We start from the raw sequence: 22,625 nt of genomic DNA on the forward strand, positions 1-22,625 counted from the left end.
GCTGGCCTACTTTTCTCGCTCTATTTTGGGCATGAGAGGAGGTGTTATGCTAAGAATTGCTCTTAGCCACTTAAACAACCCCAAAACATGCTTATTTTAGGCTTATTTTAGCAAAAACCCTAAAACGGGGAGTGGATCGAGAGAGTTAAGTGGGAGAGAATCTAGAACCCTAATTTTCTATAAATTGGCAGCCAGCCCTCCATTCTTTCTCTAATCTCGTTTTTGTAGGTTTTAGGTGTTATCAGCTTGCTGCCCACACCCCGTTCGCGGAGGATATCTCAGCCCTTGCTGTCCATCAATGTTCCCTACAGTCTGGCACCTGTTTTCAGCCCTCCACACACTGATTGTTGCTGTTTCTGTCTGGTGACTAAATGCTGATCATTTGCACTATTGTCGTACAGTCTACCACGTCAGCAAATTGCTGCGTTTGGAGGCTCTAGCTGCCACCCTGACAATTTTCTCTCTTTTGCTACAGTCGCGCTGCAGTCTTTCTCTCACCTGTTAGCTGTCGTTTGCAGCTTTCTCTCTCCTCAGCTACGTTTTTTAGTCTTTCTCTCTTCTACAGGCTGTCTTGCGTGCGTTTTTAGTCTTTCTCTCACCTGTTGCTTGCGTTTTTAGTCTTTCTCTCTCCTCACTGCTATCTGCATCAGATCTAGCTTCTCATTGCTGTGTTTGCTGGTATTCGACATCCGGAGGTTGCCTTACTGGGATTCGGGATCCGTTCGGAGTACGACACACTCTCCAGCTCATTACCCCTGCCCTAATCCTTGAGATACAGAAGTTTGAGGTTCAGTATTCATTCACTGCATAGTGTGTTTGCTGTATGAGCATCGTATTATTAGTAGTCATATCATATCATTTATTAACTATGTTTATTGTCTCTGAGTTACCCTAACCCTAACCCTAACTGTGTTCTTTTATCAATCTGTGCTTTGTCGTACGGTTTCTGTTTATGCTTCTGTGTTAGGGTATTTTCTTTACAAGGGCTTGATTGCCCCTTCCTCTATTGCTTTCTAGTCCGGGTGATATAGTCATTCCTCAACTCTCCGATGCCATAGAGGGAGTGTGAGAGGGTGGTGTGATGGGGTAGTCGAGCCTCATCTATATAGATTAACGGTTGCACAGGTTCTAGAGAGGGAGGTTCTTGTTGCATTGATCGAAGACTAGTAGGTTCAAATCCTAGAGTTGGGATTAACATCCAGGTTCATGATGGGTTGTTCTTTGACAACGAGTAGGATTTGCTTCTAGTCTTGAGCTCGCATGATGGGACACTTTGGCGGTCTTGGCCAAAGGCTCCATGGTCACATATGTTTAGAGGTGTTTTTGACAGGATAGTCTTGTATATTACTGCACGACATTATTGATAGACACTGACATTTGTTATTACTCTTCTCTATTTTTAGGAGTTGATACGATCGACATTGTCCTTAGGTTCTCTTCGAGGCACCTTGGTGGTGGCTTGATCACGCACTACTTGGGTATCCATGGTTCTACTCTAGTGGTTCTTTGTTGTATATGATTATCGTTGTATCATTGTATTGTATTAGATCACCCATGATTTGAGAGAGAGTGTTAGCAATCTAGTCAGCTCATGTGTGAGTTTGGGCTATGTTGAATATTAGTGGGTAATTTAGGCATTTTATAGTGGTCATATGAGTGATTATTTAGGCATTTATTGCTGGCGGACCAACATTAAATGCTGGCTGACCACCTGTCATATTTGGCATTTTTGGGCCTATTTATTCAGAGGTTCCTCCTTCTCTCATTCAGTTATCATCATTTTTCAAGTGATCTTCTTTTTGGAGAGAGGAGCCAGTGTCCGTGCCCACGCAGCCAGTGACTCACTATTGTACGCGTCATTCTCGTGTTTGGTATATGGATTCCAGAACACATCTCTGAGTTCTCTTCCTTTGTAGTGTTCTTTTGTTCTTTTGTTCTTTTGATTTTTTGTTTTCTTTCTCTTTTGTCTTGTGTTCAGTAGTTTATTTCAGCACTTGTCTATGCTTCCATTGCTGCACCACTTCTGATAATTTTGGTCACCTTTTAAGTGGGTGCCCATACAGTGGTGCGCCACCCTAGACAGTTTATGGCTATAAATAGGCAGTCACTTCATTCATTCACCATCTTCTTCGGTCACCACCACTTGAGTCATTCTTCAGCCCTCTTCCTTCGTCACTTCGACACTCTTTCCTCTTCACTTCACTGCTGCCCATACCCCTACCGGAGGACATTGCAGTTCATGGTCACCCTTTTGCTTCTCCTTCAGGCACCCCGAAACCAGCCTTTCTTCCGTGGATGTGTGGTAATTCCCTAATCACAACTTAGTTATAGCAGCAACATTTATTACAAAACTGAGAAATGCAAATTAACTTACAATATTAGATAATGGACACCCTGTTGGCCCCAAAATTGGCGCTCCTTTTGGTATTTATTTAACTTAATAGAAGAAGAAGTTGGCGTACAATGGGATTCTCCCAATCCCTTTTGGTATTCCAACTCCCCTTGCGAACCAAAATGACCAACAAGTCTTTAATCTGATTTTGCCCCTTGATTTGGGCAGTCAATTGGCCTTCATCTACTTTGATGGAGATGGAAAATGCCCCAAATTCATTGATTTGTTGGTCCCTCCACTTGAATTTGACTAAAAACAGCTTCAGTCGTCTCAAATCCAAGTCTTGGAGCTTCCAATTTTTGGTATGCTTCTCGAGGTTGTCGCTAAATCCTAATTTGTGCTGTAGATTAGGGTTTATAGAAAAGAAATCTGAAATTTCTCAACCTCTGGTGATCTCAATGCTGTAATCTTCGAAGCAAGGCTGTAGAAAGGTTGGGAGATGAGAGAGAATGCTGCGGAGAGAGAAAATTCAGACTTTATTCGCAAAGAACTGAAGAAATTTGTAATTTACTGTTGCTGCCGTGTCTCAATAGCTTGTAGATGCAAAGAATCAAAGAAAATCAGTCATTTACTGCTACTGCCCCCCTGTCTCAACAACCTGTAGATGCTGTAACTTGCTGTTGATTGGTCTTCTCCTGCCCCTGGTTGCCTTAGAAAGTCCTCCAATGGCTGCAAATCAGACTAGCAGCATCTTCTCCCTCTCTCTTGTAGGCTAAATATACTAAAATGCCCCTCTCTAGCCTCTAAAGACGTTTTTCAATCTTGCATGGGCATTTTTGACAAGTGGTAACTTTTTCAAATGGTTTTTCTAGCATTATCCATAATAAAAAATTAATTCAGTCTTTATATACTGAAAATTAATCAGATAACTATTTCGATGCCGTGAAAAATAATATGACTGGCCAATAATTAAATTGGCTAGGCAACCTCAATTTCTGAGTTTCTTTGCACTACTTTTGATTGACTATCAGATTGACGTTAGGTACCATTAAATGCCACTTCTTGAGTGTCATTAACTAACACTTATGGCCAAATGAATAACCTAGGCCAACAACTGGCACCAGATACCACCAAGTACCTGTGTGGCATAACTTATAGCAACTTTTTCCTTTGACATATTGTGATTTCCTCAGGTCCTAGGCTCGTAAATTTACTCTAACCCTAGTTACACCTCACATGGGGAAACACTTACTTAACCATGTGATTAAAAATTAATCCACATGTTAAGTGAGGTTTCAAAAATACATATCCTCATAACATGCTCTATTCTCATCACCTTTTAGGCTGCGTTTGGAGGTTTTCATCCCTGCTGGCGTCACCTTCAGATTGTTGGCTACATCATTTCCCACCTGGCAGCCATCACATTGCTTGTATTTTGGGATTATCCACCTGGTGTCACTCCTACAAGTTGTTGGCGTCATCACGAGTGTTGTCCACATCTACGTTTTCAGCTTGGATCTTCTCTCTTCTACATGGAATCAACTCACACATCATTGGTGTCAGTTTTTCAGGGCTTAGATACTTGCATTTGCAGCTCATCACTCCTAGACATCTGCATTTGCAGCTCCTAGGTCTTAGGCGTCATCATTCATTTGACGTTTTGCAGCCTAGCTCATCTCTCGGTACCAGAGGATTGTGGTTCGCTCCCTCGATATAGTTGGTGATCATCTATTCATCTTCGACGGCATTGGAGGATTGCCGTTTCGCTCCCTTGGGCAACTATCCTTCACCTTCTAGTGATTACTTCGATAGCCCACTGCCTAGAGGGCTGTGTTTCACTACCTTCATTGTACAACTTCCTTGTAGGTGTTGCCGCCTAATTCAGACAGGAGAGTGGAGTTATTTTTTGAGCTTCAGCTCCGCTATATTAGCTTTTCTTCTCATAGCGTGATTGAATGTATCATCACCTTGTTCTTTTTGTGTTTCTGAGTTCCTCTTCTCTGTCAGTATTTGCCATACACACTTTGTGTGTCTCCCTGCAAACCCTATTGTCTCTCTGGTCTCTTTGTCATTTTTTCGATACTCCTCTTAGGCCCAAAAAGGAGCACAAAAAGAGAAAGGAGGTGAAGAGAAGAAGATCCACCTTGTAATATGAGAATTCCACCTGAAAGGAGACCTGTGAAGAGAGTTAGGAAACTAGATGAGCGGTAAGACTTGAAACACTACCTTGGGTGAGAAGCGACTAGCTTCATTACACCATGTTGGAAGGAATACGAAGGCCTAGTCATAGAGTCACTATTGAAAATCCAAGGGCCCCGATCGAAGATAGATCATCTAGGTGTTGGGTTTTAGTGGAGATAAAACTACTTGAAAGAGAGACAAACCTCAGAAGTAAAAGACGGTGGGTGAAGAACTTCGAGAGCACGAGGGCCCCCTTTTGAAACTAGAGATGGAGAAGCCCCCATCGAAGCCGAAGGAGATGCGCCCTCTAAGGGTAAAGGAAGATGATCCCTCTCTATATCGTCCTCTGAGAGAGAAAGGGACTCCAACTCAGGGATCACAGACTTTGAGGTGTTTGATGATGAAGGAAGTATTGCCAGTTGTGTCAAAGAAGATATCTGGGGCTTAGAAGGAGCGGAAGCTGGAGAGCGCCCAGAGGTGACTCTTCGAACCTGAGTAGAAGAGGGTGGGATAGAGGGAGGCTCAGGCTAAGCTAAGGGTGGGGAGTAGTTGCAGGCCCTTAATGGAGTTGATTGTGGAGGAGATGTGGGCTATAGAAGCCACTGGACCCGAAAATGGGTGGGGGAAACCTCTGCATAGTGTGGTGGTCTCTAGGAGGACTCATCGCTGCGTGAGGTCTTAGAGCCTCCATCTACTTGTGAGGACTTAGTGCGCATTCGATGCATCTTATTGCCTTGAGCATAGTGAGCTAAGAGCTGAGATAGAATGATCTTTGTGGCCCAAAAAGGAGAGATAGCACAAGGAGTGCTCGGTGGAAGATGCATATACTCCGGTGGGATAGGGAGCAAAGGTCGATATCAACAATCTTCGAGGGTGTGACCGTTCTTGCCGCAATAGGAGTACCCAATAGATGAGCAAACTATTGGTGGAGATGCCACTATATGGGAGTGGCAACTTGTAAAAGGGAGGGTGCGAGGGAGAAGAAGGATATCTTCTAGTGACGCAATGGAAATAGAGTGATAATCATATGTTGACGCTGAACCTACAACCTGTCTTTGCCTTCTCTGATGTAGAGGATCTTTGTGGCTCACTGAGCGCCTTTGGCTTTGATACTATGTCAAGAAATGACTGAGCAACCATAGAAACATTAGGGTTTGCATGGAGAAACACAGTGTGTGTACGGCAAACTCTAAGAATAAAAGAGAAACTCGGTTGAATGAATGAATGAAATAATAAAGTGAATCTGATACAAGGGTGTTGTAGCATGAAAGATGCCCTGGAGCAGGGAGATTGTCGAAGAAGCCATTGAGTTTGCAAACGTAGGGATAATGAGGTGTTGCCTGGAGTAGGGAGATTGCCATCGAAGAGGAGCCTCTAAATCCGCAATGTAGGGATGCTGATTGGTGATGCTTGGAGCAAGGAGATTGGTGTTGAAGGATGAGGAGCCTTTGAGTTTGCAAACACAGGCCTGATGATTGACGCTGATTGCTGGGGCGTGACGTCAGTGGTGAAGGAAGAGCCAAAAACTGAAAATGCAAGTGTAGATATCATCTGACGTTGACGCCTGGTGGAGTTGAAGGTCTCTAGCTGTGAAGGAGATCCCAGATGCAGCAAACACAAATGGGTGGAGGCTCTTGATTGCCAAACTTAGGGTGCAGGGGTTGCTAATTTGATGCCAAGATCATGGAGGAAGTCGCCAGGTGTTGGAGGAGTCACCTAGACAGCCAAATGCAAGTTGGTGATGCTGCTTGGAGAAGAAGTTGACACTAGGTGAAGGATGCTGATGCCAGCAGGGAGTGAGCACCAAACACAAGGGGGAAGGGCTCAGGAGGCTGTCGCTTGTGTGTAGGAAGAAGTGCTAGCTGGAGAAGATGCCATTGTCACCATAAACGCAGCCCAAGGATGTTGAAGATTCACACCTAGCAATAGGGAAGGAGATGGTGGAGGGAGAGAGGAAAGAGAGAAGATGGTAGACTGACGAAAGTGAATCAGTGGTGTGGGTAGTGAAGAATGAATGAGAGGTGCAGAATATATAGACATGAATAGTCTGGAGTCTCGCCCACGGAAGTCTCTTGAGTGGTGCTCCGACTCTCTGGGAAGACCCTAGAAACCTTTTGGGGCTGGAAACGGAAACCAAAAATGGGAATGGAGGAGGGAAATAGGTTCAACTTGAGAGATAGCCGATGCCCAAATGTTTGGATCCAGTAGAGAGTCACCAATCTCTTCCAAACCGCTGTGGTGGTGTGGATATGCCTTACATGGATGAGCATAGAATTTGTACAACTCAAAAAGAGAAAAGAATGGGCTCTTGCATTCAACAGATCCCATAAATCTGCCAAGTCTGAGGTCCCAGCAGTATGGGGATCCACGATAGTTTGGGGTATAGGGAGAGCAACGAAATCCCAAAGGTTGTAGGTGTCGAGGATGCACTTAACTTTTTAGGACCATAGAGGTTAGAGTTCGTCCCATCCAACTTCTTGGATGTGGGTAGAAAAGATGGAACAAGAACTTGAACAGGGCGTGCCAACACTGCCAATCGGGGACTAGAAGCCCCGGAAGAATATGAAGGGAGAGAATGATAGGATGGGGGTTGGGTTCCAAAGGGCCCAATCCACAATCCCCCCAAGCACACCTGTCAGCCATAGGTCCTTCAGAAAAAAAGGCCTGCAAGGAAACACAAGAAAAGAGGAGCTGGACTAGGTGTTCTCAACCTATTCAGGGTCCATGAGTTGGCTGATCAGAAAGGATGGATGTACAGTAATGGAGATGCTGAGTATCTGAGGCAAAAGGGGTGACTTTATGCCAGGAAAGCAGGCTGTATTACAAATGCAGACTCCTCAGGGGCTGAATACTGATAACGCAGCCGAGATCTGGCTGGAAATTGATCAAGGAGCTTCAAGGAGATGATGAACAGCAGAAAACATGTTCTGCCTGCCCGAAAATAACGACATTAGTGGCAGAAAAGGTGCTGCCCAGCAGGGATTAATAGTCGTCTGGCTGTAACAGAAGGCGTAGCCCAGTAAATGCAGTAAAGTAGAGGTCTCTGCTTGTATTTCAGTTTGTCCAGCTTGTATGGTGCCTCCCAGGTCTGTATGATGCTGCCCAGGTCTGTATACCTGCCACCCAGGTCAGCCAGAGGATCCTTGTAGTGAAACACAGCACTTGGAGTGTGCCCTGCACAAAACGCAGGTGGAACAGAGGTTCTCGTGTAGAGAATGTGCTGCCAAGCAGAGAATAGGAACTGCCCAGTGTAGATGAAGACCTGCCGAACTAAAATGCAGCAGATAGAGGGCAAGTCTGCATAAAATACAGCCTGCAGAAGATTAGCCAGCACCTGACACAGTGCACAACGGTGAAAGACTGGTTGCCCTACTCAGCTGAGCAATAAACACAAGAAATCTCCACCTACAGTTGACTCTTGAAATTTTGCTCAGGTGGGTCAGATTGGCTGACATTTATGCACTCTTGGACCTGGAATTTTGGAATTTTGTGTAGAATTTGGTAAATTTCTACAGTATTTGCCCGTGTGGTGGCTGGTTTATGTAAAAACAACAGAGATTTATTTCTGGTTGTGCAAGAACAGCAGTGTATTTACTGGTTCAGCTTGTGCTTTTGCAGTTCATTGCATTTACTCGTGTTTGTGATAAAACTGGCTGCAACTTCTTCAAGTTCTGACATTAAGAGTTTGATGGAAATCAAATGGTTTGATGGTCAGGGCTTTGACCTTTGGAAAGACGGTATGCAGGGCATATTGTTCTTAAAGGATTGTGAGGATGCTTTGTAGGAAGATAAACCCGCACAAATGTCTGATGTAGATTGGGCCAGAGTTAACAAAAAGGTTGTGGGTTTTATAAAGATGGGTGTCATTGATGACATTTTGATAGACATTAAGGGCTTAGATATAGGTTATGCAATATGGGAGAAGCTGAAAACTACCTATGAGATCACCACACCTGTTAATTAGGTGCATTTAATGCGAAAGTTGGTGAATATGCGATTGCATGAGTCCAAGCTTGCAGCTAAGCACTTGAGTGCATTTACCGGTATTTTAAATCAGCTCAAGGATGCTAATTTGTATTTTGATGATAAGTTGAGGGTGATCTTTCTGATCATGACACTACCTAATTCTTGGGAGACCTTGGTGGTTTCTCTCAGCAATAATCCCAATCTCTCATATGATGGTGTGAGGGGTTCAATCTTGAATGAAAAAATTAGACGTAAGTCTAGTGGAGAAGGCAACAACTCAGCTTATAATGTTAGAGGCAGGGCTGAAAAGGAAAATGCAAATGCTGAACAGAGAAATAGAAGAAATAGCAAAGGAAAGGATAAGAGCGATATTACTTGCTATCAGTGTGGTCGGAAAGGCCATAAGAAGCCTAATTGCAAGTTTTACAAGAAGGAACAAGAGAGAGAGAAGAATGTAGGACATAAAAAGAAGAAAGAGTTTAAGACAAATGCATTTGAGGCAGCCGAAGGCAAGGAAAAGGCCAATGTGGCCTCCAGTGTAGTCATAGAGGAGCTTTCGGATACAGAGGCTGATGTATTATGTGCAGTTGATTATGATGCCCTTGTATGTCACATGCAAGATATGGAATTACTAAGGCTGATGCGATTGATGCACTTTTGTCAGTTGATGATGGTGTCACTCAGACTTGGATTGTAGACTTTGGTGCCTCTTTCCATGTAACTCCTTGCTTGGAGTGTTTTGCTATGTTCAATGCAGGCGGCTATGGAAAGGTGTATCTTGGAAATAACCATGCTTGCAGCATTGATGGGATTGACACTGTACGCTTGTCTTTAGACAATGGGCAAGAGCTTGTGTTGAAAGATATCAGATATGTGCCTGGCATTAGAAAGAGTTTACTATCTGTTGGTTAGTTTGACTTTCATGGTTACACAACAATGTTTGGTAGTGGTTTGTGGAAATTGAAAAAGGGTTCCATGCTGATTGCAAAAGGAACCAAGAAGGGCACTTTGTATTGCCCTGTAAAGCTTTGAATGGCAAGTTTCTTGCAGTTGCTAAAATTGGCAGTCACTTGGAGTTATGGCATAAGAGATTAGGCCATGTGAGCTAGAAAGGACTTCATGTCTTTACCTCTCTGAAGAGGGTTGATGGAAAAGACAATGCTATGAAGTGGAGTCCCTTATGTATCAGCTTGTGGCTCTCTTATGTATGCTATGGTTTGCTAACGTTAAGACATTGCTCATGCAGTGGGAGTTGTCAACAGGTTTATGTCAAATCCTGGCAAATTACATTGGGAAGCTATCAAACATATTCTTCAAAACCTTAAGGGTACACAAAGAAAGTGTATTTGCTATGAGCAGGATGCACTTAGTCTGCAAGGTTATTGTGATGCAGACATGGCAGGTGACTTGGACACTCCTAGATCCACTAGTGGGTATGTCCTTTACAGTTGCTGGTGGGGCCGTTTCTTGGTGTTTCTGGTTGCAGAACATCATAGCACTGAGTACTACTGAAGCTGAATACATATTAGCTACTGAAGCTTCTAAGGAAGCTATATGGTTGAGCAAACTTGCAGAGGATCTCGGCATGTCTATGGGTATTGCATTGTTGGGATGTGAAAGCCAGAGTGTTGTGTATCTGGCTAAGAATGCCATGTATCATTCACGCACAAGGCATATAGATGTGCAATACCACTTTATCAAACAGATTCTGGAAGATAGTCTAATTACATTGACCAAGATTAAAACAGAGGACAGCCTTGCAGATGTTCTCACCAAAAGTCTAGGCAAGGCTCAGTATGAGCATTGCATATGACTAGTGGGAGTTGGTTAGAGGTTCACTTTGGACCTTTAAGTGGGAGGTTGTTGGGATAAAGGCCCTTTATTCACCTCCATGTATAGTACACGTGTATTATTTGGTTATACATATGAATGCACCCTTATGTGCCCCAAATACAAATACATTTCATTTTTGTGTGCCAACACATTGTTGGTACACCCAAAATCGAATCGTACTCTCTCTCTCAGTCACTCTCACTCACTTGCTCACTCATCGAGCTATTGCTCACTCCTCCAGCTGATAACATCGTACTCTCTCTTAGTCACTCTCACTTACCTGCTCACTCATCGAGCTGCTGCTCACTCCTCGAGCTGATAGCATCTCCAACAGCCCTTGTATCTCCACCCTTAGAGGGGGCATCTACTCATCTTGAAGTTCTTCACCCACCATTTACTCTTTGGGGATGGCTGTCTTTGAGCAGTCTTTTCTCCTATTGATACCTGGGATCTTCAAATACCCCCTAGATTGGGGCCTCCGAGATTCAGCCACAACTTGGTCATGACTTATGAGGCCTTCTCATTGCTTCCAGCATGGGGCTATGGAGCTAGTGGCTTCTCTCTTGAGGTGGAGTCAGGTTCCATAGTTTATCCTGTCTATTGTTCCTTACTACCGGTTACCTTTTAGATGGAAATCTTGGATCTTAGGGATCATCTACATCTTCTTTATATCTCTCTTTGCTCCTCTTTCTTCATCTCTTTTTGGGCCTAAGGGGGGGCATTGGAAATCCACTTCTTTAGTTTATAAACTTCATTTAGGGTTTCACATTGACAACCCCAAAAAGGGTTGGTGTCCAAATTTTGGTAATTTCGTTAGAGGGTGCCCACACAGTGGTACATTATCCAAGACAACTTATGCCTATGAATAGGCCGTCATTTCATTCATTCTTCACTCACTTTAGTTATTTTTCACCCCTCGTCTGTGAGGTGCTCGCCCATCGGCTTTCCAGGCACTCTTTTAGCGGTCTATCGAGAAATGAATCTAAGCGTCGTTGCTCGGTACTCCCAGGGAATGTTCCGAGTTTTATCGCCCAAGGTTTCTCGAATCCGCCTCGCAACGAAGTGTTCACGACCGAACCCACTAGGATCGACCTGAAATTCGGGTTCCTAGTTGTCAAGGTCTCCTGATAGCATTCTAGCGTCGGGTTTTGGACATTCTACTTTACGCAGAGATACCCAATTCGAAGCAGACCCATGCCGCACTTGGTTCAAAGAGAATGGGAAACGAGAGGGATGCGCTGCTTAACCTCTCTGCCCATAGGGCATAGTCCCATTCCGGTCCCCTAAAACGGCATGAATCGAGGTTCTATCCTAATAATTTCTAAGGTCGAAGATGGTAAACCTTATGAGAAGCCTCCCAGTTTTCTGGGACCACCCTGCCATAGGATGGACCCGTCGGGGGTTCCGTCCACCCGCTTCCCTTAATAGCTTTAGTTTTCTAATTAGGTCCTACCACATTTATGTGTAACACTTAAAGTCAGCTTCATTAATTAAGCCTTTCAGGGAACAGAGTTCGTTCACATAATTTATAGCACATACACAAAAATAGAGCAAAGCAATCTATTGACAAACAATTTCAAACAAGTTTCTCAACTTATCTTCAAGTTAATCTTTGTCTCCCGCCCATACAGGAGAAATTATGTATCACTTTTGCTCAACAAAAGTATCCCTTCTGCCCTGTAGAAGTAACTGGTCCAATTCACATGGCACCACAAACTCAATCCTTTATCTAAAATAGGATCTTCCAATATGCCCAGATGTTGGGGACCACGGAGGTTTTCAACTCCATTCTAGACCTAGCAAGGGGTATCCAGAGCTCCAATTGACCCGCAAGCTGTCTAGGAGCAAAACATCATTCCCGTGGTTGGCCTTTTCACCACTCGACCTTTGGCCCATGAATCGAGCAGTGCCCTCTTGGGTTAATACGCGGTGCGATCATGGAGGTGATCCACCCGTGCAATATATCCTTCCTTAATTAAATCCTTTAAGAATCAAGCACAAACAAGGCATTCAGTCCTAATATCATTTTCCAAGAAAACATTCCTTTATTTCCATGGCGACTTGTGATCACAGACCCTTGCCATGCATTTACCATAAATCACAAGCACTTAGAATAATCATCCAAACAACAACTAACAACCAGTTGAATGTAAAAACATTTAGGATGTTGTTCGATCAATCAACAAAACCAATTGCATTCTTTCCAAAACAATGCAAGAGTAGATGAAATAATATTTTCCATTGCATATTTGCTCTCCCCCTTGGGATCTAAGAGCAATACTATGCAAAAATGTTCTTAACACTTCCTTTCTTCGGCTAGGGCATATGTTAAGGGTTCAAACACTATTCATGATGTAAGTTCTATAGGTCACTTACCTTGATTGATAACCCAATCCTGGATTTGGATTGGAAAAAGTCATCGTTATCGGACGGAACTCAAGACATTTTAGTTTTAACCCTTATGATTAATTTATTGTACTAGCTCTTAGTCAAGTCATGAGGCAACTAGAAAATCATCCTCATATATCAAACATATTATAGGCATATCGTGTAAATACTTGATAAGATAAGTGCGAAATGATCTCAAGTAATTAGACTCCAATAGGCCGTGCATTGAGCTAGAATCTAGTTTTTCTTAATATTTGGGCTCTTAGGCTAAGTACTTTTGAAGTATCTAAACTTTAAACTAGTACTTTCTATTCATGATTCTCAATGTCATATTCTTTTTAGTAATTATGCTATTTGTAACCCCTGACTATACTTTAATCTAGCACTTGTATGCACAATCTTTTAATGTCGTTCTTTTGACGACTATGCCATTCATAACGCTTGACTAATTCTTCATTGTAATTGCTCTACTAGCAAATAAGTCATATGTAACTAGGTGTAATTATCTTCCCTTGATATATGCCCTTCACAAACTCCATCTTTCGAGTAGGTGAGATGAAATTTATCCTTTCCCATGACCTATACTCGTGCATCGTAGTATGGGGTCTAACGTATCTCATACAAGAATCAAAGCAAGCATCTATCAATTTGAAAATACATTACTTACGACCAGAACCGCAGTTGGATTGACAGTGATGCCTTTGCTCGAAGCCTTATTGCTGGTTGCAGGATTGTCATCCGCACGCGACATTCTTCGCTTGGAGGCCATCGTCCGCAGGTAGACTCAAGAGATTAAGAAGGTGGAATAGATTCAAGATGGGAGAGCGTAAGAGAAGATGGTTAAGTCGAGGATCGAGATAGAGTAAATTGAGCTAATTCTCTTCCTTGCAGCCTCTCGGGGTGACTCTTCTCTCTCTCTCTCTCTCTCAAGCTCTTACTCACAATCTCTTGGAGGGGTATACTCTCTCTCTTCCTCTCTCTTGCAGCCTTTCAGGGTCTCCTTATGTCCCCTTATGCCTCTCCCATGCCTCATATTTATAGTGAATTAGAGAAGAGGGCTTGTGGTTGAGAAGTGGAGCTCTTTGTGGAGGGGGATTTTGGAAAGATCAGTGATGTGATGCTCAGATCATAAATCTGATGGTTCCATTGGCTTCGAAAGGGGGGTAAAACTCTTAGTTCACTCCTTTTTCTTTTCTCTGTTCAAAGTGTTGTCCACTGTCTGTGTACTGCGCGGTGCGCGCGATTTCGCAAATCCTCTCTTTATTCTTTTCTTTTTATAAAATCTCAAAACTAACTAAAATATCACTTGTCTTTTTTTTTAAATGACATCCAGTTCTAAAAATCTCCATATTTTTTTAAAAAAAAGGATAATATCTAAAATATCTAAAATATACTAGTTTTGCCCAAAATCTAATATTTTTGGACCATCCAAACTATACACATTAACCTAGTGATTAATATAACTCATAAGTCTCGTTCACATTGTAATTTACATGAAGGGTGGTTACGGTCCTTGCCAATCCGAGAAAAATATCAAATTTACGACTCTTGATTTTTTCTAAATAAAATATTTTAAATTAAATAAAAAGTATTAATAATTAATGTTAGTTAGTTTTTACCTTAGTTGGTCTTTAGTTAGTAATCTTACTAACTTATTAATTGACTAACTAACCAACTAACTTTTATTGTGTGGAAATATTACATCGTCCTTGGTCATTTCAACACTCTTCCCTTCTCCCTCTTGCCTCTCCACTGCCCTCACACCCCTTCAGGCAGACATTGTGGTTTGTGGTGAGCATCTCTCTCTCTCTCTCTCTCTCTCTGTCCTTTAGCATGGGGACCTTCTCTCTCATCCTAGCATTATCTTAGACCAGCCTGCAACTTGCGTTTGGTTGTCTGGAGGATTCTCCACATCTTGGCGTCAATCTTACACAACTAGCAACTTCCCTCTCCCACTTGACAAACAGCATCAGACTGTGTGCGTTTTGTGTCTTCTTCACTTAGTGTCATCTTCCATCAACTTGGCATCAGCATCCTCCATCTCTAGGTAGTGTTACTACTTGCATTTGGCTATCTGGAGGTCATCTCTCTGCCTCTGGTGTTACTTCCTTCACCTTGGTGTCAACTTCCTTGCCCTTGGCTAGAGAGTGCATCATACCTGGCGTCAATGATCACATTTGCGTTTGCAACCTTGTTGCCTCTGGCATTTGTGATTTGTAGTGTGGCCCACATTCCAACATTTGAGGAATGTGGTTTACTCTCTTGATAGTCGGTGATCATCTTCCTCATCTCCAATGGCATTAGAGGATTGTGGTTTGCTCCCTCGATAGCTATCCTTCACCTTCTAGTGATTACTTTGATAGCCTACTACCTGAAGGATTGCATTTCCTTCCCTTCATTGTGCAGATTTGCCATTGGTGTTGCTGTCTGATTCAGACATGACAATGCAGTCATCTTTTGAGCTTTGGCTTGGATGTATCAGCTTTTTATTCTCATAGCATGATTTAGTGCATCATGACGGTGTTCTTGTATTTCTGAGTCTCTTTTCTTTGAGTGTTTGCCGTACACATTTCGTGTTTCTCCCCGCCAACCCTACTGTCTCTTTGGTATTTTAGTCATTTTTTGACAGGTTACCCCATTCAAAGCTTGGCATGGCAAGAAACCCAAAGTTGACTACTTTTAGGTGTTTGGTTACATAGCCTATGTGCATGTCTCCAAAGAGCTTCATGGAAAGCTTGATGACAAGGTTATAAAATGCATATTTATTGGCTACATTTTGGAGAGCAAGGGCTATCGCTTGTATAACCCACACGCGAAGAATGGTTTTAGCTTATTTTACGGAAGTAGATGATTGTGATGAGCATGTATTCATGTGCTCACTATTGGATGATGATGAGCCTACTTCCTTGGATGAAGCTCAACAAGATGTACATTGAATGCAGTCCATGTAGGATGAGTTAGACTCCATTGCCATGAACTCTTCATGGGATCTTGTGGATTTACCACCTGGCAAGAAAGCCATTGCTACAAAATGGGTTTTTAAACTCAAACGTAAGGCTGATGGTACTATTGACAGGTACAAAGCACAGTTGGTAGCAAAAGGCTATGTGTAGAAGAAGGACATAGATTATGAGGAAACTTTTACTCTTACATCTCATGAGTATAGTGAGATGTGTGATTGTTATGGCTGTAAATTATGGGTGGAAAGTACATTAGTTGGACATTAAGATAGCATTCTTGAATGGGGATTTGCATGAGGATGTTTATGTGTCACAACTTCTAGGGTTTGTGGTTAAGAGGAAAGAGCACATAGTATGTAAGCTGCATAAGGCTCTTTATGGTCTCAAACAAGCTCCTCATGCATGGTACTCTAAAATGGATTCTTATTTGGCCAGCAAAGGGTTCAAAAGTAGTCCAATTGCTCCCACTCTATACATTAAGAATGAAGGGGAGCACTTGTTGATTATCATTCTTTATGTAGATGACACACTGTGCACTGGACATATAGAGGGAAAAATTGCAGATTTTAAGGCTGAATTCAAATATGCATTTGCTATGTTAGATATGGGCTGCCTACACTATTATTTGGGGATTCGGTGTACCCAAAATCAGCATGGTATCGTCATGTCACAGTCATAGTATGTAAATAAGTTGTTACACAGGTTTAATATGCAAGATTGCAAACCTATGTGCACTCTTATGGAGCCAAGCTTAGAGTTGTCAATGCATGATGGTGAACAGATGCATGATGTTGCAATTTACAGCTAGGTTGTTGGCTGTCTTATTTACCTTCGCAACATACGCCCTGACATTCAGTATGTAGTATTCAGGTGAGCACGTATATGAACAGCCCACAGACCGTACATTGGCAAGCTGTCAAGTGAATCTTCAGATATTTGCAAGGTACTCAATCACATACTCTCCGAAGTGGGGGGGGGGGGAGAGGGGAGACTTGCACTTATAGGCTTACAATGATTCAGATTGGGTTGGTGATATCTTTGTAGCTATACCATGCCATTGCTACTGAATGCACCTATATAGGGAGTAGTAGTGACTCAAAGCCCTGCCTTGTTTCTACACTACGTGTGATTCCCTATACCCAGTGGTGAACCCTCTTATGTGCGGCGTCACGAGGGTGTAGTCCTGGGATGTGTCTATGTTGTCCCGCTTTTTGGATTGAATAATACAAGAGTATACCTTGAGCTCATATATCGTGTTACCTTTCTGTGCCGTGTTGAGTGCGTAACAAGTGCAGGTTCATTACACTTGGTATCACACTATGCAGTATACTAGTGGACATTGTTACTTTTTGGGCCATTCATGCATTTCATGGTTAAGCAAGAAATAGCATGTAGTGGCTACCTCGTCTTGTGAGGCCGAGTACAGGGCAGCTTTCAAGGCAACAATGGAATGTATATGGTTGTGCAGATTGTTGGCTAATCTGGGGGAGGAGACTTGCACTTACAGGCTTCCAATGATTTAGATTGGGCTGGTGATGCAGACACTAGGCAGTCTACTAGTGGACATTGTTTCTTTCTGGGCCATTCATGCATTTCATGGTTAAGTAAGAAATAGTGGCTACCTTGTCTTGTGAGGGTGAGTATAGGGCAGCTTTCAAGGCAACACTGGAATGTATATGGTTGTGCAAATTGTTGGGTAATCTACATTTACGATATCAGAGGATCCTACACCCGTTCTTTTTGATAGTCAGAGTATTATTGCAATGGAACGAAATCCTGTGTTTCATGCTCGCGCGAAACACATTGAGGTGCATTATCATTATGTCAGAGAGAGATGCTATGCAAGAGAGTTAAACTTGATGTATGTACCCACATAGGAAAATGTTGTAGACATTTCCACCGAAGCATTACCACATGAGACGTTTGAGGCTTTTCGGAAGTCCTTGAACTTACTACCCTTTGGTGATTGATCATCCGTGTACTTCAGGACATTAGCACTACAAGGGGGTGTTAGAATTTGTCAATTCTAGGGAGTGCTCAATCTATTTCGTGTAGTGTGGACACTTATTAAAGTGTCAGTGTAGGGTGTGTACACCTAGTATCTTAGAAAGTAGTGACACCAAGCTCTAGAGTAAATAAACCTAACTCTAGTTAGTTGGTGGAAGGCTGGTTAGGTCAACTTATGACCTAAACTGGAGTTGTACTTTCACACTATCTTTTCAGTTCAGCAAGTACACTCTAATCTCTTGCTTTAGCTCACTCATTGTCACTGTCTTGTTTCTCTCTCCTCCATAGCTGATTCTGATTTCTCACCAAAAAAGATATTTAAAGAATAAAATAAGCTGTTTCCCACACTAGAAAGCTGTTTTTAGACAAATGGAATACTTTTAAGGTAGGTTGCCTTGTTTCTACAAACCTTCCCAATTCATTGTGAACACCTCTTCTTGATCAGATTTGTAGGGGCCAGGATTGCGGTATGTGAAATTAGAACCTTGGAATGTCACTTTTTTATAGTCAATTAAGGCTGCATGTACTTAATGATACATATACTAATGGACCTAGGCCATACTTCAATGGTGCTTTGACTCTAGATTTATTGATTTTGTGATCAAGGCTTGCATTCCTCATCCGTTTCCATTTTGCCCCATAGCTTTTGTTTTCTAGACTTGATGCAAACGCTTGACACCGTGCTGCCAAGAAATCCATTTCATAAGGCTAGGAAACAAACTCCTTTCATACTTGGGTGTTTCATCTAAGATATGGAATGCCTATTTTAATGTTTAATAAAAAAAGGTCGTACCGTGAAGTAGTTTTGTAATTAAGATTTTTCATGGAGCATTTCATACACTGACATGGATTATCGTTAATAACAGCTATTGATTGGAAGGTTTTTGTTTGACATGTTGTCCACTTATGCTTCTTCAAGTTAATGCTGATCTTGGTTAATGGATCAAAATGTGTATAAAGGTTGATGCTATGTTGAATGTTCATTTGTATAGTATAGAATCATGAATTATTATCAATCCACATTAGTTACATCACATGAGTCATATTCTATATTTATTGAAGATACGTAGTTTTTTCCCATTTCAAACAAAATTGTTTCTAATGTTTTTAACTTACACGGAACTCAGATGAAACCTATGGAACCTGTTTCATGCCTCTTGTTTCAAAAATCCCTGGCAATTATGCTTGATACCAGCTACAGGAGTTACCTTCAGATATATCCTACATGTATATGGGTTTCTCAATGTGGCATGTGATTTGATTGGTCTCTTCCATTTTATGCTCCTCAGCTAATATTTGCTTTGCTTTATCGTGTGCAGATATCTTGCAATTGCTGATATAATTGATCTTTCATCTGTGGTTTCTTCAAAATTGGTCAACATGATAGATCTTCGTATTTTCACTTCTCTGTGGTGTGGAGTAGATGTGTCATCAGCTTGTTCTGGCTTCTTGTGTGGCAAGGCAGTGACAGTCAGCGTGACATGGGGAACATTGGAAAGTTGTGGAGCCCTTTTGTCAGGGCCTCATCAAGTGAATGAAGGTTGTGTGTTTTTAGTTGAAGATGATTGTAGAACAACAATTTGGGTGCATGGCTTGGGGACTGCTCACCAAACTCAGGAAGCTTTACAGGTGGTATCAGGAAAGAAAAGTAGAAAACACTATGAGAAGAGGTTTAAGGATATAGTGGAAGCCCTTGGCCCAGGTTCAGAAGCAGATAGGTATGAAGTGCTATCATTTGGAAGCCTGTTTTCTTCTGAATACAAAGGCCTGCAGCTCCATGTGGACTTGAAATCGAGCTCTAACAGTATTAGCAAGGGTTTAGAGAAAGCAGTTAAGTTTTTCCCTTTCAATCCTATTATAAGGAATGCAGGGCAGTTTTATGCAAGGGAAAAAATTAGACATCCATTTTTCTGTGCTCAATTAAGACTGCTTGATGGCCAATTCAAGAATCACTGGGAGAAGACATTTGGAGGTCTTAGGTCCCAGATTGGAAAATTTCAAAACTTAAGCGGAGTGTTACATCTTTTTGTCATGACAGATGTGCCAAGTTCAAACTGGACAGGAACATACCTTGGAGAATTGGCTGCAAAAAAATCTTTGTACAAGCTGTATTATATTGAAGATGAAGAGCCCCTCATTCTTGAAACTGCAGAAAAGCTTTTGAAAGAGGACTACGGTCTTCAGTCAGGATTTCTTCCCGAAGCAAGCTGGGAATATAGATCTGGGAAGCTGCAGAATCCCAGTTTTGTTCCAGACATACTTTTATATGTTCAAGAGGTTATATGTAGCTGTGCCACCTTGGGTTTTGTAGGAACATCAGGGTCAACGATTAGTGACAACATTCTGCATCTTAGGAATTCAAATGTTTGCAATTCTGCTTGAGTTGAATCAGCATTTACCTATTTTTCCATGTCCCTTAAGATGGTAATAATGTGCACTTACAGTGATCATGAGAAAAACACCTGAATCTACAGGCACAAACACCAGGAGACACATACATCATAGTTCCATGTTCACTGGATTGTTGGCTTATAATGAAGTGTAATACGATTGATTTCACACATATACATCACAAAAGAGAGGAAGTAGGGAATCACAACATACTGAAGAGTCAGCAGGGAAGACTCTCAATGTGATTAGTCCACTAGAAACGAGCCTTCAATGTTGTGGATACATGATTTGTGGAGCCTATCTTGGTAGAAGGATACATGATTTTTAGTAAAGGCTTGTAAGGGCGGCGGATGTGGCAAAATGGTTTTATCAGCTTGTGTTATTTTGTATTTAAGTGTTTACATTATCTCTATGATTCCCCTCAACTGTGAGGTAAATTGCACATGGTGCTTGTAAGGCTAGCCTTGCTCTTAAACATTGAGGGAGGAAATTGTCTTTTTTTTTTCTTTTTTGGTAATCAAGTGGCCATGTGGGATTTAGCCACTTGATTACCTTTTGTATAGCTGTTACTAAGTGTCCGTGTGGGATGTAGAAGTTGAACCAGATACCTTTCACCACCTTGTTCTACTCAACTAACTAAGCTACACCCGTTTGGTCAATCTGTGTGTGTGTGTGTGTGTCTCTCTCTCTCTTTCTGTCTCTCTTTGCTTTTTGGATTTGCACTAGATGACTTGTCAATTTGATGTGGTGGAATTGTGTGATGGAAAGGGTTGTGTTTTATGATCAATACAAACTAAATGTAAAAGTTTAGGTATTAACAAAGCTTTTGATTATGAAACTTAACTTTTGCCTTGTGATAGTTGGCATGTCAAGAGCACCTTGAAAGGCATGTGCTACGAATGAAATATTGCTAGCTTTCTAGGCTCATGGTTGATTGTGAATGCCTTGCATTTTCCTTAGAATAGCCTTTGTACTTTTGTTATATGCTTCTTCTAGAGGATTTCTTGCATTCCTCTCACTTTTACCCGTTTTAAGTTGTGATAGTTTGATTTTATCTTCTCATCTATTGGTGACAAACTTGCCCTTTATCCCTATTGTTATGTTTGTTTGCAATTTTGTCCTTAGTATCATTGGCTTGCATCATGAAATCCTTTTTAAAACCATGAATAGGGTCAAATCAATTCATTGCTGAATAGTGCTCTATTCTTGTTCAATCAAATGTTTCATAAAAATAAACTTCTCAATGAATTCCATAAATGGAAAGAGGCAATCCAAAAATTTACCCTAAAAGACTTTCCAGTTGAGAGTGGTGAGGTGGCAGGGAAGTATGAGGACTTGCAACAAGTTCAAAACATTTTGGTTAGCTTTATAGATAACGAAATTGTGAGGAATAGTTTCAACTTTTGTGGAACACCTTGCACATACTATTACCAATGCCAATTTTTCATGCACTCTTGTTTGTTCAAATTGTTTTGAGTAATGAGGCACCCTAAGCTGCGCAAGAGGAGTCCAAAGCCAATCCTAGGGAACAGTGAAGCTTCATAGAGTCTTTCTGTCTAGGTGCAGGTGGACCGCATCTTCACAGACATGTCTATTTCACCGAGTCTTTCTTTGAGACAGTGCCCAGATCGTTACACCTTTCGTGCGGGTTGGAACTTACCACATTAGACATAACATTTTGGGTTGGATGTAGCTACTCTTGAACATTTAAAATTTGTAATTTCATTGTTGGGAGCTCCAACCAAGGTTCCCAAACCTATTTATTTTGGCAATGAGTTTGTGCTTGCTATTGGCTAGGTTGGGCAATGGTAGTAGTGTTTGGCATCCTTCAACATATTACCTCTTGGATTAAATTGCATGTTTAATTGGATAGCTTTTTTCATATGGGGTCCCCAATAGTACAAACTATTCTAGATGTTTTGATTAGAGAACTAGTAGATTTGTTTGAGTTGCTCAATGTGTGATCAACTCTAAGATTGAAGCTCTACAAGTCCATCCAAGCCTTGATTCCTATTCTGAACATTTGATAGGCTTTGTTGAGGTCTCTTGAGTCAATGGCCTTATAGAAATTTCTAAAGCAAATGGAATCTTGAGAGCACCAAGGGAGGGTAAAGTTCATGAAAGGGGATAAGGCAATTAGCTCTTTGTATGGTATCCATGAAAGATAAAGACTTTTGGCCAATATCGAACAATTCTTGATTGTTACAATAACTAGTCCAAATGCAATTGTGGTGGCTTCTAGCTCCTTCCACTTGGGTAGATCCTTGACTTGGAAGGAATTACAACATTTGTGTAGTAGAATTGCCCAATCTACTATTTCATGAAATAAACTCTTGACAATCCACTTTGCAACTATGCTAGGTTGGGTAATCTTAGGCCTCCCTCTTCTTTTGGTAAGGTATAGTCTTCCCAAGACACCTTGGGAATCTTGAGTTTATCACCATCTCCATGTGAGAAGTAATTGCTTGCTAGGCTCTCAAGTGATTTCATCTTTACTTTTTATGGTTTACAACATAAGAGGAAATAAACGATAGAAGGCACAAAATATGATTCATGGCTATTATTCG

At 41.7% G+C, this 22,625-nt stretch overlaps 1 protein-coding gene across 1 annotated transcript in view; it reads left to right on the plus strand.

The window, feature by feature from the left end:
- LOC148014491 (O-fucosyltransferase family protein) overlaps positions 1-20,603 on the plus strand; it is a 37,291-nt gene extending 16,688 nt beyond the window's left edge. Inside the window, exon 2 of the mRNA XM_087666441.1 lies at positions 18,987-20,603. Within this exon, the coding sequence (XP_087522567.1) occupies positions 18,987-20,049 (1,063 nt within the window). The 3' untranslated portion in view covers positions 20,050-20,603. The remainder of the gene's footprint in view (positions 1-18,986) is intronic.
- The last annotated feature ends 2,022 nt before the right edge of the window (positions 20,604-22,625 follow it).

The sequence above is a fragment of the Lygodium microphyllum genome, chromosome 25 (genome assembly GCF_053477565.2).
Source record: "Lygodium microphyllum isolate KBCC chromosome 25, Lygodium_microphyllum_v1.1.10, whole genome shotgun sequence".
Taxonomy (NCBI): Eukaryota; Viridiplantae; Streptophyta; class Polypodiopsida; order Schizaeales; family Lygodiaceae; genus Lygodium; species Lygodium microphyllum.